This window comes from Rhinatrema bivittatum, chromosome 13 (assembly GCF_901001135.1).
Source record: "Rhinatrema bivittatum chromosome 13, aRhiBiv1.1, whole genome shotgun sequence".
NCBI classification, from domain to species: Eukaryota; Metazoa; Chordata; class Amphibia; order Gymnophiona; family Rhinatrematidae; genus Rhinatrema; species Rhinatrema bivittatum.
This window is the reverse complement of record NC_042627.1, coordinates 1,400,077-1,412,672: the sequence shown is the minus strand read 5'-3', so window position 1 is coordinate 1,412,672 and position 12,596 is coordinate 1,400,077. Positions and strand designations below refer to the sequence as shown.

The 12,596-nt window shown below is 40.4% G+C and overlaps 1 protein-coding gene across 1 annotated transcript; it reads left to right on the top strand.

Moving 5' to 3' along the window:
- Positions 1-10,509: 10,509 nt before the first annotated feature.
- On the top strand, positions 10,510-11,451 carry LOC115075259 (olfactory receptor 13A1-like). The gene has a single exon (XM_029575552.1). The coding sequence runs from the start codon at positions 10,510-10,512 to the stop codon at positions 11,449-11,451; it is 942 nt and encodes a 313-aa protein (XP_029431412.1).
- The last annotated feature ends 1,145 nt before the right edge of the window (positions 11,452-12,596 follow it).

The following is a 12,596-nucleotide window of genomic DNA, read 5'->3' as shown; positions in this document are numbered from 1 at the left end:
TGGAAGGCCCTGAGAGGCAAGACAAGGAGAGGCCCAGATAAGCCTCAGAGCAAGGTAAGCTCTTGATAGGCCAGAAGTCAGGGGAAGGCCTAGATAGGCCATAAGGCAAAGTAAAGCACAAGAAGGCCTTTAGGCCACATGCAAGGAAAGGCTAAGAACAGAAGGATGGATGGCCATAAGGCAAGACAAGGAGTGAGAAGGACAGATGGCCACAAGGCAAGGCTAGGAGCAAGAAAGCCTGTAGGCCACAAGACAAGGCTACGAGCAAGGAGGCTCAGAGGCCACAAGGCAAGACTAGGATAGGTCTGGGTAGGTTGCAAGGCAAGAGTTGCTAGGGCAAGAAGCCAAGGGAGAAGATGCAGAAGCATCTTTGGTTTGGTAAGGTAGGGTTATGTAGGGCTGGAGTCTGATTGTGGAGCAGGCAGGAAGGAGGAGCTTAGCCAGACTTGAGAGTAAGCTCGTTGAGGTCCCTTTGTGGAGGGGAGGCTGAAATATAGACTTGAGTCATGAGATCAGGGATGAGATAGTGAGGCTGAGTCATCAGACCAGGGATGAGATAGTGAGATGCCTCTGCTGGTAGGAAGACATTGTAGGCAGGGTACAGTGAAACTAAATAGCAGTTGAAATCGTAACATTTTCCAGATTTTTATTGTTATCAATTAAACTTTTATTTTGCAAAAGGCATTCGCATGGATTTCACTTTGAAATTTGATGCTGTGGCCCTTTGGAAGTCTTTTTTCAGAACACTATTTCTACATGGCTTACCTGTGCCATCTCCTGAACTTTGCTTTGAAATGTTTGTATGCCAATGCCAGAAGTCTAAGAAGTAAGATGGGAAAGTTAGAGGGTATAGCAGTGAATGATGACAGACATAATTGGCATCACAGAGATCTGATGGAAGGAGGATAACCAATGGGACAGTGCTATACCAGGGTACAAATTATATCACAATGATAGGGAGGATCAACTTGGTGGGGTGTGGCACTTTATGTCTGAGAGGGTATAGAGTCCAAAAGGAAATACAAGAGACTAAATATTCATTAGAATCTATATGGGTAGAATTCCCATGCTTCTCAGCATCCAATTGAAAGGGGCCTCTAAGACCTAGGCCTGCGTTGCTGGTACCTGCAGCTTCATGGCTGGGACCAGGGGTTTCCTGGACAAGAGCTGTGGAAACAAAGAAAACATAAATATCCATGCTAAGAAGAGCACATGTACTGTTTTGTGTAAGATGTTTACTTTGCATCATTTAGTGTAAGCATCCTATGCAAAAACAAATGCAGACATACATAGCAGACTTGACATTTGCAGGTGATGTCACTTACTGACCTTGGATCACATCATGTCAAGGGCCTCATCCATCTCCTCAAACTCGTCCAGTCTCAGCTGTTCAATCAGCCTTCCTTCATTGGCGTCAGGACAATTGGTCAATGGTCAATGGTCTCCTCCTCCTGTCTGGTGCATGTATTTGTTCCTGCTTGCCACCTTCTTCTTTAACTGCACCTTGATGTCCTGGTGGCGGTGTGCCACTGCTCTCCAGTCCTCTTTATGTCACTGCGTCATGATATAGCCTTTGTGATAGTCCACCATATCTGGCCCTTGGAAGCCGTGGAGATCATCACACCCAGGTGGTAATTCTGAAGGATGCCAATGATGAGCTGCTTGTTGTCCTCCACGGTGAACATGTAAGCATGTAGATACAGCTGACCTACAGCCTGGCTGCCGGAGGAGTGGGTTGCCAATTCCTCTTGCAGGACAGTTCTTACTCTCACTCTCACTCCCACTCCCCATTCCCCTCCCTTCCTTCCCCATCCAGCAACTGCCCTGACATCTCCACCCCTGCCATCTCTGTCTAGCCCTTCCCTGCCATCCTTCTCCTGCCACACTCACCTGCCTAGCCCTTTCCCCCTCCCATCTCCTTCTATCCCTTCTTTCTTCACTATCTCTACTCCTAATGTCCCTTCTTCTCCTCCTCCTCCTTCTACCACTCCTGCCCTCCTCCTCCTACCCCTCCTTTCCTTTCCCACCTCTCCTCATCCCCACTCCTGCTTCTCACCACTCCACTCCACACCAATCCACCACTCATCTACTCCTCATCCCTCCTCCATTCTTTACTACTCTTCCTCTGCTCCTCACTACTTCTCCTTGTCACTCATCTTCTCCTCACTCCTCCACGCAATCATAAAGACAAACACACAAAAACGTCCACACATAGATAAAGAGACAAAGGGAAAGGGAATCAGATGAGAACACTAAACAGGAGAAGTCACTCAAGTAATCAAGAAAAATGCCTCCTAAACTCCAACTAATCAACTAACCGATTCACCTCCTCTTCTCTCTCTCCAACATCTGAGATCCTTAAAGAGGCAGCTGCAGGAAGCCAGTATATATAAACAAAGAAAATAATGCGCTGTTTGTAAAATGCCATGCGGTGTATAAAATGGCACATGACATATTAGTGCATCACTCGATGTGATAGAGTATTGTGTGTCATGATAATTACATACATGGTGTCCTTAATTTCTCTAACCAAGCACATCTTTTTATCATTGCCTGCGAACGCGCTATTATTTATCGTGATTTGATGAATCTAGGCCTAAGATAGCTGGCTAACTTTTAATACCAGAGTTAACTGGATAACTTATTAGGCACACTCAAGACCTTCCAGTTATGCCCCTGGAATGCCCCTACCTTAACCAGCTAAATTCTAGCTGGTTAATTTATTAACTGGCTAACTGTCCAAATATTAATTTAGCTGGATAACGTTTGAGTTATCCATCTAAATACTTCTGAATATGGACCAGAGGTCTCCAGCTTAGGTTCTCAGAGGCAAAACATAATTAGATTTTAGGATATCTGCAATGAATATGCATGATATTTATTTGCATATAATGGAGACAGTGCATGAAAATAGATCATTCTGTAAATCCTTAAAATTTGACTGGGTTGCAGCCCCAAGGATCAAGTTTGGGGGCCCCTGCTCTAAAACTTCCAAATCTTTTCTTTTAAAACTCTCTTAAAGTTACATCATCTAGCACCAGGATGTGTAAATTCCATTTTGCAGACACTAAACTTTAATTTTCCCAGAGATGCTTATTAGAGTCGCTTGTGTTTGCTTGATCCAAAAACAGAGAGCGTTGTAAATAGGCAAAATGTTGCATCATTAATGGCTGACATTGCAAATTACTCAGTCTGTTAAAGTAACAAAATGGCTAGATAAGTATTGCCCAATAGGCTAGTTTGTCACTGCAGGGCTTTATTGAGCTATAGAGAATGGAAAATGAGTGCTGTTAGGTACCATCACCTACAATGGAATATGTTTATATGAAGATAACACAAAGTTCACTTTGCTATAATGTGATTTATGTTATGAATCCCCATTACAGCATCCTCACACTCCCAGGAATAGTCTTAATCTATAAATATTGGTTTATAGTATTTTTCAGCCTCACCTATACAAATCTGTTCTTCCAGAAATCTCTGGTCTGGATTCTAAACAGGGTCTCAATGCACTTTGCAGGTTTTTGAGTCTGAAACATGTGAAATAATTTTGGGAAGGGCATCTCTGCAAGTGTAAGACAGCTTCTGGATGTTATTATTAACACTGTTTAATTTGAATAAACTGAGGCATACAAAAGTAAAATGAGATTTCCAAGGTGAAATAGCGGAAAAGCTGAGAGAAGAACTAAGGATTAGATGGATCATAGGATCTGTTGAGGATCACATGAGAGTCAGACTTAGAAACCAGGGATTTCTTTTGTATGGAGCAGTCCTTCATTTAAAACAGCTCATTAATTTTTGTATTTATCCTTAAGATTTTTCTCCACTAATCACACTGCTTTACTTCTCCTATACAACTGGCAAATCGGGGAAATAATGAGTATACTTTTAGGTTCTTAAGGATAGTTGGTCACATAGCTGGTGACTGCTATAAACCTCTGGTGGAGGTCTGTAGCAGTCCTGACATGTGACTCTATAGTGTAGCTGGGTTCAAAAAAGGTTTAGATAAGTTCTTGGAGGAGAAGTCCATTAATGGCTATTAATCAATTTTACTTAGGGAATAGCCACTGCTATTAATTGCATCAGTAGCATGGGTTCTTCTTAGTGTTTGGGTAATTGCCAGGTTCTTGTGGCCTGGTTTTGGCCTCTGTTGGAAACAGGATGCTGGGCTTGATGGACCCTTGGTCTGACCCAGCATGGCAATTTCTTATGTTCTTATGCATGCTAATGGCATGCAAAAGAGACGATTATCTAATCATGAACAATTCAGGGAGCCACACTAGCAGGAAAATTGGGTTAGTGGGTTTTTAATACCTGGGTCAGAGCAGAAGTTAGTGAAAGCACTGGTGTGAGACCATTTTTTTTAATGCTTTTGTGAGTCAGCCCAGTGCTGGATGAAACTGGTAGAGAGAACGCAGCTTCTCAATGAGGCAGAATTGCTGATCTGCATTTCACGCTCTCGCTAGTGGTCAGAGTCCGATCGTGAAGGGGTCTGATATTGCTCTACCCACCTTCACATCAACTTCCAGACCACTAGTTTATTCATTTTTTGAAAAAGAAAGATTTTCACCCCAAGAATCAATCGTGGTTGTTCACACGCCTATGGGTGTCTGTGTGGGTTTCTGCACAGATGTTGCGTAATTTACTACACGAGTGTGCATTATTACATGCATTATGGCAGCATGTGCATTTGGTGTACATGGATTTTATGCATATATCCAATTGTCATGGCCGTATTACATCCTATACTGCCAATCATCTTTGTCATGTGTGCTAAAGATATCTACTCAGAAAAATCATAAAAATCAGTGCAAATTTCCGTGCGGTTCTTATTACACTGGCCCCAGTATGTGTGGTGTCCATGTGGGATTCAGAGGATGATTTAACTGCACACATTCTTTATATTTCTTTACCAGAAGATTTAAAGTATGAAGGGACTTCCTCAGGGTAACAAGCTGCAGGATGGGATCCCTGGGGTTGTTACAAATGTGTATAAAAGATTCAGGAATCTATGAACTCCTTAATATCAGTGAAGAAAGGATCCATTTGCTAACAAAAGGGTATGTTTTCTTTATTTGTGATTATTAGTACTAGTATTTTATTAGTACTAATATTATTACTATTCACCCTCTGCCCCCACCTTGTAGTTCTGCATAAGGTGAAAATATTGCAAGCTGTGTGAATGGATTTATTGAAACGCTTTGCATGTTTGTAAAAGAAGCTGATTGCTCTTTTAGACTTACTGGTTTATTGAGGCATTAGCTTTCAAAGATAAAAGTCATCAGAGAAAGTGAAAGCCACAACACATCAGCGGGTCTGGAGGATGCTACCAGCCTTTTTGTTGATAGTGCTGATAGAGTCTAACATAGCTATCTCTCTTGAAATGTTTATGTTTATGCATTTAATTTTGAATTTCTGCCTAAGTAGTTTAGAATCTTTTAAAACGGAAGATAAATTATTGAAAGGATGGGAGTTTGAATGGTGGACTTTAGGAGGAAGGGGAATAAAGTCACAGACAGTTGGTTTCTCCTACAGACTCTTCCTATCCAAGAGCAGAATAAACTGAAATCCCAAGATCTTACAGGAAAACCATTCATGCTTGGAGAAAAACAACACTGCATGATGGAACGAGCCAGAAACTGACTGTGATAAGGGAACAAGCTAATCCATGAAGGGAGGAAGATTTCTGGATCTCCTGAAGAAGAGTCACCTGTCTCAGCAGGTAAGATCCCCAAAGAGATTGGAGGCAGTTTGGGATCAGGAGCCTAGAAAGGAAGAAGAGATTGTAACAAAGATAATATTGCAGGAGACAGAATACTTGAAAGATCGGCGACTGAAACATATCCAGTGAGATCAGGTCTAAAGCAGAAAAGGCAGGAAAGAAAATCAAGATTATTACATTGAAGAAAATGCCAACATTAAGCTTATGTAAAAAAGGTCCATTTCACTCAAAATAATTTTGGTTTCTAGATGGCCAGTAGCAGCAGCAGCGATTAGATTTCGTCAAATTGTTTGGTAAAAGCAGACCTCTGGGAAGAAAAGTATTTGTCTCAGCCTGATAAAGGAGAGCTTATGCTCTGTAGGAGGAGGGACCACCATAGATATTGTTTTCTCACTTCTGCCCTCTTACACTCAGTCACCTAAATGTGTTTGTTTGTAGGGGGAATGATGTTCATTCACCTTGTTGAGCCCTCAGAGCAAAATATATTTATTGCAGCTTTAGGAGGAAGTAAGTCAGAGTCCAACATATTCCTTTCTACTGATTCATGTTTAATACTTTGGAATCGTTTCTTAATTTTTCTGTATTTTTGTGTTGCTGTACTTACATTTCATCTCTTTCTCTAGCTAAAAGTCTCAATTAAAACGTTACTCTAGGCTTGTTATGTATTGAATGAAATTACACTGTCCATGCACGCGGTGCTTCTGAAGCGTTAGTGTCATTTTCCCAGGACCGTTTAGCTGCACACATCTTGTAATAGGGGCTTGGCTGCATATCTCAAGCTTCACATCATTTTGTATCTCAATTTTAAAACGTCTCCTATCTTTCTTTCATAAAAGAAGTCTCTATGTGAGTGATGCCATGTCATTCACACCTGAAGCCTTCACACTTCCACTTTCTATATATTGTTAATCTTGTGATATCGCTCATCAATATGTTCATTTATTTACTGCAGGCTGCTAATGAGCCAAGAAGGTCTTGTTTACTCACAATCAAGACTTATAGACTTGTAACATGCATTCCTACCTGAGCTAGACAGTTTATGTCCCTATATTTCATGGTCTGCTATCAATCCCATGATGGCACCTCTCTATTCAATTAGAGCGTCCCCACTATTTCCAATAAAAACCTCAGGCACCCTGAATGCAAAAACAGACCAATGAAATGAGCTTCTTCTATAGTAAAGAATGTGCATCCCTGCCAAAATAGCCTCGTTATCTCCTAATGCTTACTGACTGAAAGGTGAATAACTGAAGAAGAAGAATATCAGCACTGCCTCGATGACAGGGAGACCTCAGACGTGCTAATTCCCTTTAAGTGAATTTGAGATCCGTTTTTGAAGTGATGGAGCTCTGCTCGGCCCTTTCTCCCTTTACAGACAGAAAAGAGGGAAGGCAGCCTCGGCAGCGATTACTTTTTTTTTCTGGACGCAGGGACAAGAAGATGTTTTTGGAAGCCCACAGGGAGGGATGGTATCATGCTGGGCAGAGTTTATTTATTTGTATTTTTATAGTCTGAGCAGAGGGAGGGAAGAAATGAGGGGAGATGTAACTGAGTGCTTTCAAGATGAATTTTAGAGTTGAGAGGGAAGGAGAGGAGATTGCAGGCTGTGTCAGAGCTATTTTGTGTTGGAGTCTGCATGGAAAATACTTTTGTTTTGTTTTTCATATTATTATTTAATATTTTTATTCACTGTTTTACATTGTTTGGAGAGTTGTTTCATTTATTAGAAAAAATAAGACTGCCCCCCTCCTTCCCCCAGTGCTGCTAACCCCACTTCTCTCCAACCTTTCCCTATCTCTCAATACCTCTTGCCCTCGCACGGGGTCTCCAAAGTCAAAATAGGGCAGGAGTGATCCCCAGTTGCTCCTGTTCTGCCGACCCCAGCACCCTAATTCCATCTGGCTGTGTTCTAGTGGCGAGATTTAGGGCGATCGTCACTCTGAATTCCAGCTGGAAATCTGCATCACTTTACCTATCAGACTCTGGCAGGAAAAGTGGAACTCTCTGCCTTTGTGAATATTGATCTATTCCTGTCTAGTACATGCCATCCAGACTCAGATAGTTATCAGTATCACCGTCATGATATCGAAAATAACTCTTCTATTTCACAAAAGAATAATAGGGAGGATTTAAAAACAGAACATGATGAGGATGCAGTACACTATGGTGCAGTAAATTATGAACAAAGGGGGTAATTTTCAAAAGGAGTTACATGCGTAAATGTAGCTACTATTGTAGCAATTTTCAAAAGCCATTTACTCAAGTAAAGTGCACTTATGTGAGTAAATCCTATAGACAAGTCAATGGCATATATTGTAGCAATTTTCAAAAACCCACTTACTCAAGTAAAGTGAATTTACTCCAGTAAACCTGGTTTTTACTCGAGTAAATGCTTTTTAAAATCAGGCCCAAAGGGTATTGATCAACTGACCACATTAATATAATTATTATAAAATATACATTTCTCTTTCAATGCATAATTGTAATTTAAATTAGGGCTTCATTGATAATTTAAAATGCATATTTTTGCTATCAAGAATACACTGGTTTCCTCTTTATCTCTCACAAACAAACAAGCTCTCTCTCTCTCACAAACACACACACATTTTCTCTGTCTCTCACATGCACAAACATATGTTTCCTCTGCCTCTCTCACACATACATGCTTCCTCTGTCTCTCTAATAAGAACATAAGACTTGCCATACTGGGTCAGACCAAAGGTCCATCAAGCCCAGTATCCTGTTTCTAACAGTGGCCACACCAGGTCACAGGTACCCAGCAGGATCCCGAGGGGTAGAGAGATTGCAAGCTGCTTATCCGAGGTTTAAGCAGTGGGTTTCTGCAAGTCTACCTTAATAATGGCTAATGGACTTTTCCTCCAGAATCTTGTCCAAACCTTTTTTAAATGCAGCCAAAAGCTTTTACCATGGAATTCCAGAGCTTAATTATGCATTGAGCAAAAAAATATGTTCTCTTATTAGTTTTAAATGTATTACCTAATAACTTCATTGTGTGACCCCTGGTCTTTGTACTTTTTGAAAGAGTAAACAACTGATTAATTTTCAAATTTAAGGGGAAGTAAGAGCAGATAGGGGAAGTAAGAGCAGATAGTTTCTGTGCCATTTTGGAGGGTGGAAAGGTCGGCCCTGGAGAGCCTTTGAAACTTATTATTTATTTATTTATTTAGCATTTTTTTTTATATACCGATATTCATGTAACGGATACCCTGTCACATGGTAAGGGCAAAGAGCCATCAGCACCATTTTTATTAGTGGCAGCCAACGGCCCGAGAGCGGGAGATCACTACTGGGACCCCCCCGGACCACCAGGTAATTTTAAAATGTTTTGGGGAGGGTGGGGGAAGCTAAGGGAGCTGTTTTAAAGGGTCGGGGTGGGTTTTTTGTTTATCGGCTTGGGCGCAGCCGATAAAAAAAAACCCAATCAGGCCACACGAAAATAAATTCAGGGTGTGAATCGGAACCGGAATGGGAACCGATTCCGGTTCTGATTCACATCTCTACATTAAAAGCTCTCTATCTTTTCTGTGTCTGCTATCTGCATTTAGCCTATCACTGTGGTTCTCCACAGAGCCCCTCCCCGTGGGCAGAGTCATCTCCACAGTGAACAAGGGTCCACAAATGCCACAAATACAACATACCCCTTCCAAAAAAATATAGCAGATTTGTGAGGCAAGACTTCCCTTAGGTTAATCCATGCTAGCTGGGTCTCATTAAACCATGTTTATCTATATGTTCTGTGATTTTGTTTCTTAGTATGGTTTCCACGATTTTCCCAGCACTGAAGTTAGATTACCGGTCTATAGGTTCCTGGATCACCCTGCAGCTATTTTTAAATATTGGGGTTACATTGGCTACCTTCCAGACTTCAGTTACAATGGACAATTTTAATGATAGGTTATAAATTACTTGTAATAGATCTGAAATTTCATTTTTTAGTTGCTTCTGAACCTTGGAGTTAATATCATCCACTCCGGGAGATTTGCTATTTTTCAGTTTGTCAATCATGCCTACTATATCTTCCAGGTTCATCATGATTTGATTCACTTCACTTGAATCATCACTCTTCAAAACAGTCTCTAGACTGTGTACTTAAAATGCATAAGTGCACTTTAAGCACATAAATGTCTTTTGAAAATGGCTGCAATATTTCATTTACATATGTAATTCCTTTGAAAATTACCTCCTTTAGGTGAATTATGCTGTTTTATTTTTTGTTTAATACTTGTATCATTATATACATTTACATGTGTGCCACTGAGATTTGTATATCAGTGGACTATAAATGTTATAAAGAAAATAAATAAATTGTCTCCTATTTTCATTTCTTTATAATTTGAGCCAGCTTCCACTCCTGGCTTTCTGCAGCCAGTGAAAGACTTTTTAATTTTAGGGGTGGTAATTCATTCTTTATTCATTGATATTAGTACTGCTTGTACTGCTCACAGGCTGTGTTAGCTCTGCAGAAACACCCAATACTCTGCCCATCATTCATTCCTCTCTCATCTCTTTGCAGTATCTACTGGGTGTCTTGATGCCACAATATGCTTTATTGATACAGAACCTCCCACCAGTACCACTGTAATGCTGACTATATGTCACACATATGCAATCAAGTTGACGACAAACTATATTAATTCAATGCTTAGCACTGCTAACTTTCTAAACAGATTTAACAGCTTGCTAGGAGCACAAACCTATTCTTGTGGTTGGACTCATCTTGTAGTTTTCTAATATTCTTTTCTATTTTATTCCTACAGAAAAACATAATGGAAGGAAAGAACCAGACCATGTCCATCAACTTTTATCTGATGGGATTCTCCAATCATCCACAACTCCAACCCTTATTTTTTGCCATATTCTTTATTATCTACATACTAGCCTTGCTGGGCAATACTTTGATCTCTATCATCATTACCGCTGACTCTCGCCTTCACACTCCCATGTACTTCTTTCTCATCAACTTGTCCATCTTAGACATTTGTTGCACAACTACTGCTATTCCTAAGATTTTACAGATCACCCTGTCAGATGAGAAAATGATTTCCTACAGTGGATGCATAGCTCAGTTATATATCTTTGTCACAGCCTTAGGTACAGAGCTCATGCTCCTGACAGTAATGGCATATGATCGCTATGTCGCAATATGCATCCCATTGCATTATACAACCATCATGAGCAAGAGGACTTGTATTCTAATGGCTGCAGCTGTTTGGCTGGTTGGATTCATTAATTCAATGGTCCACACTAGCTTAATGCTGAGGTTAAAATTCAGTGAGCACAACATTCTTAACCACTTCTTTTGTGAAATCCCACCACTGTTAAAGGCAGCCTGCTCGGACCCTTATATCAATAATGTGGTGGTTGTAACAGCAGATGTTCTATTGGGTATGGTTTGCTTCCTTTTAACAGTCTTATCTTACACATACATCATCATAGCCATACTGAAAATTCGTTCTGCTGAGAAAAAGATGAAGGCCTTTTCTACCTGTGCATCCCACCTCACAGTTGTGTCATTATACTATGGAGGTGTAATATACACCTATGTTCGACCTGCTTTTGGCAATGACCTGGAGGCAGACAAAATAATGTCCGCAGTTTATGCTATTGCTTCTCCTATGCTGAATCCTATTATTTACAGTTTAAGAAACAAAGAGGTTATCAATGCTCTCAGAAAATTAGTAGGCAGAAATACATTTTCACAAAGATAGTAACTATTTAAAATATAATATTGCACACACAAAGAAGAGTAGAGACTGAATATACTTGTAAGTGGAAGTAGACTATGGTTTGACATGCACTCATGCTCTGTGTCATAGATGACCTTGTTCAAGAAGCCATAATTGAATTATAGGATGTTTCAAATGGTGAGAATAATTTTTTAGAGGAAAGTAAATGGTAGCTGAATACCTAAAGAGTTATACTACTAGATCTCTTGAATTGAAGAATTTTGCTCTCAAAGTGGATAAATCTATCTGCCTGGGTAGCTAGATTTATCTGTAGCAAAAATAAGCCATCTTAGGGGTGATGGTGGGTCGACTGAGGGAAAATTCATGAGTAGATTTGATTTTCAAACATTCATATATATTTTCAAATGTTCTTTAGAAATAGAAGAAGCAAGGTCCATGAATACTTGTGTATCTACAAAATTTGTAGATAATTTTCAAAGAGAAACTATCTTTGGACCTTGAACCTAGGTCGGCTGCAGAAAATTGCCCCCATAATTATCAAGTTTATAAGCTAGGTGACTTGCTTCTGCAGATGCCTAGGAGGCAAAATGGCAGAAAGTGCAGCATCAACAGCCCAAGGAGTCATGAGAGTGTAAAGCACAATCAACAAGGGCATGAACAGCCCAAGGATTTGTGAGAGGGACAAAATAAAACATCAAAATACACTGATGAAAACATTCCAAAGGACATTAAGGGCAAAGGGCATCATCTTCAGTGGCATTAACAGCCCATGGCACAGAGAGAGTGGTAAAGCAACAGTAACAGTAGCATAAAGACCTCAAGGCACTATAAGAGAGACAAAAGGCACCAACAACATTCACATTAAAGCCCTGATAACAGTGGCATAAAGACCCTAAGCACATTGAAAGGGGAAAAACGGCATCAACACCAAGACACTGACATAGGACTTGAGAAGCACCACTGTGGAATGAATACCACAGGACACCAAGATAAAGAGAGAAAAGTACAAAGAGTCTCCTGAACATTTCAAGACAGAAAAAGAGGGGCAAATGGCTCCTCCTATAGAGAGTTGAAGATCCCAAAGCATCACGAAAGCAGCAAACATCATGCAGCCAGAGAAAACTTTGGAGAATGTCCATAGAGGTCCTGACAAGCAAATATGGCCT

Excerpts from the sequence above, each read along its gene's own strand:
- LOC115075259 (XM_029575552.1), top strand. The coding sequence starts at position 10,510 with ATGGAAGGAAAGAACCAGACCATGTCCATCAACTTTTATCTGATGGGA.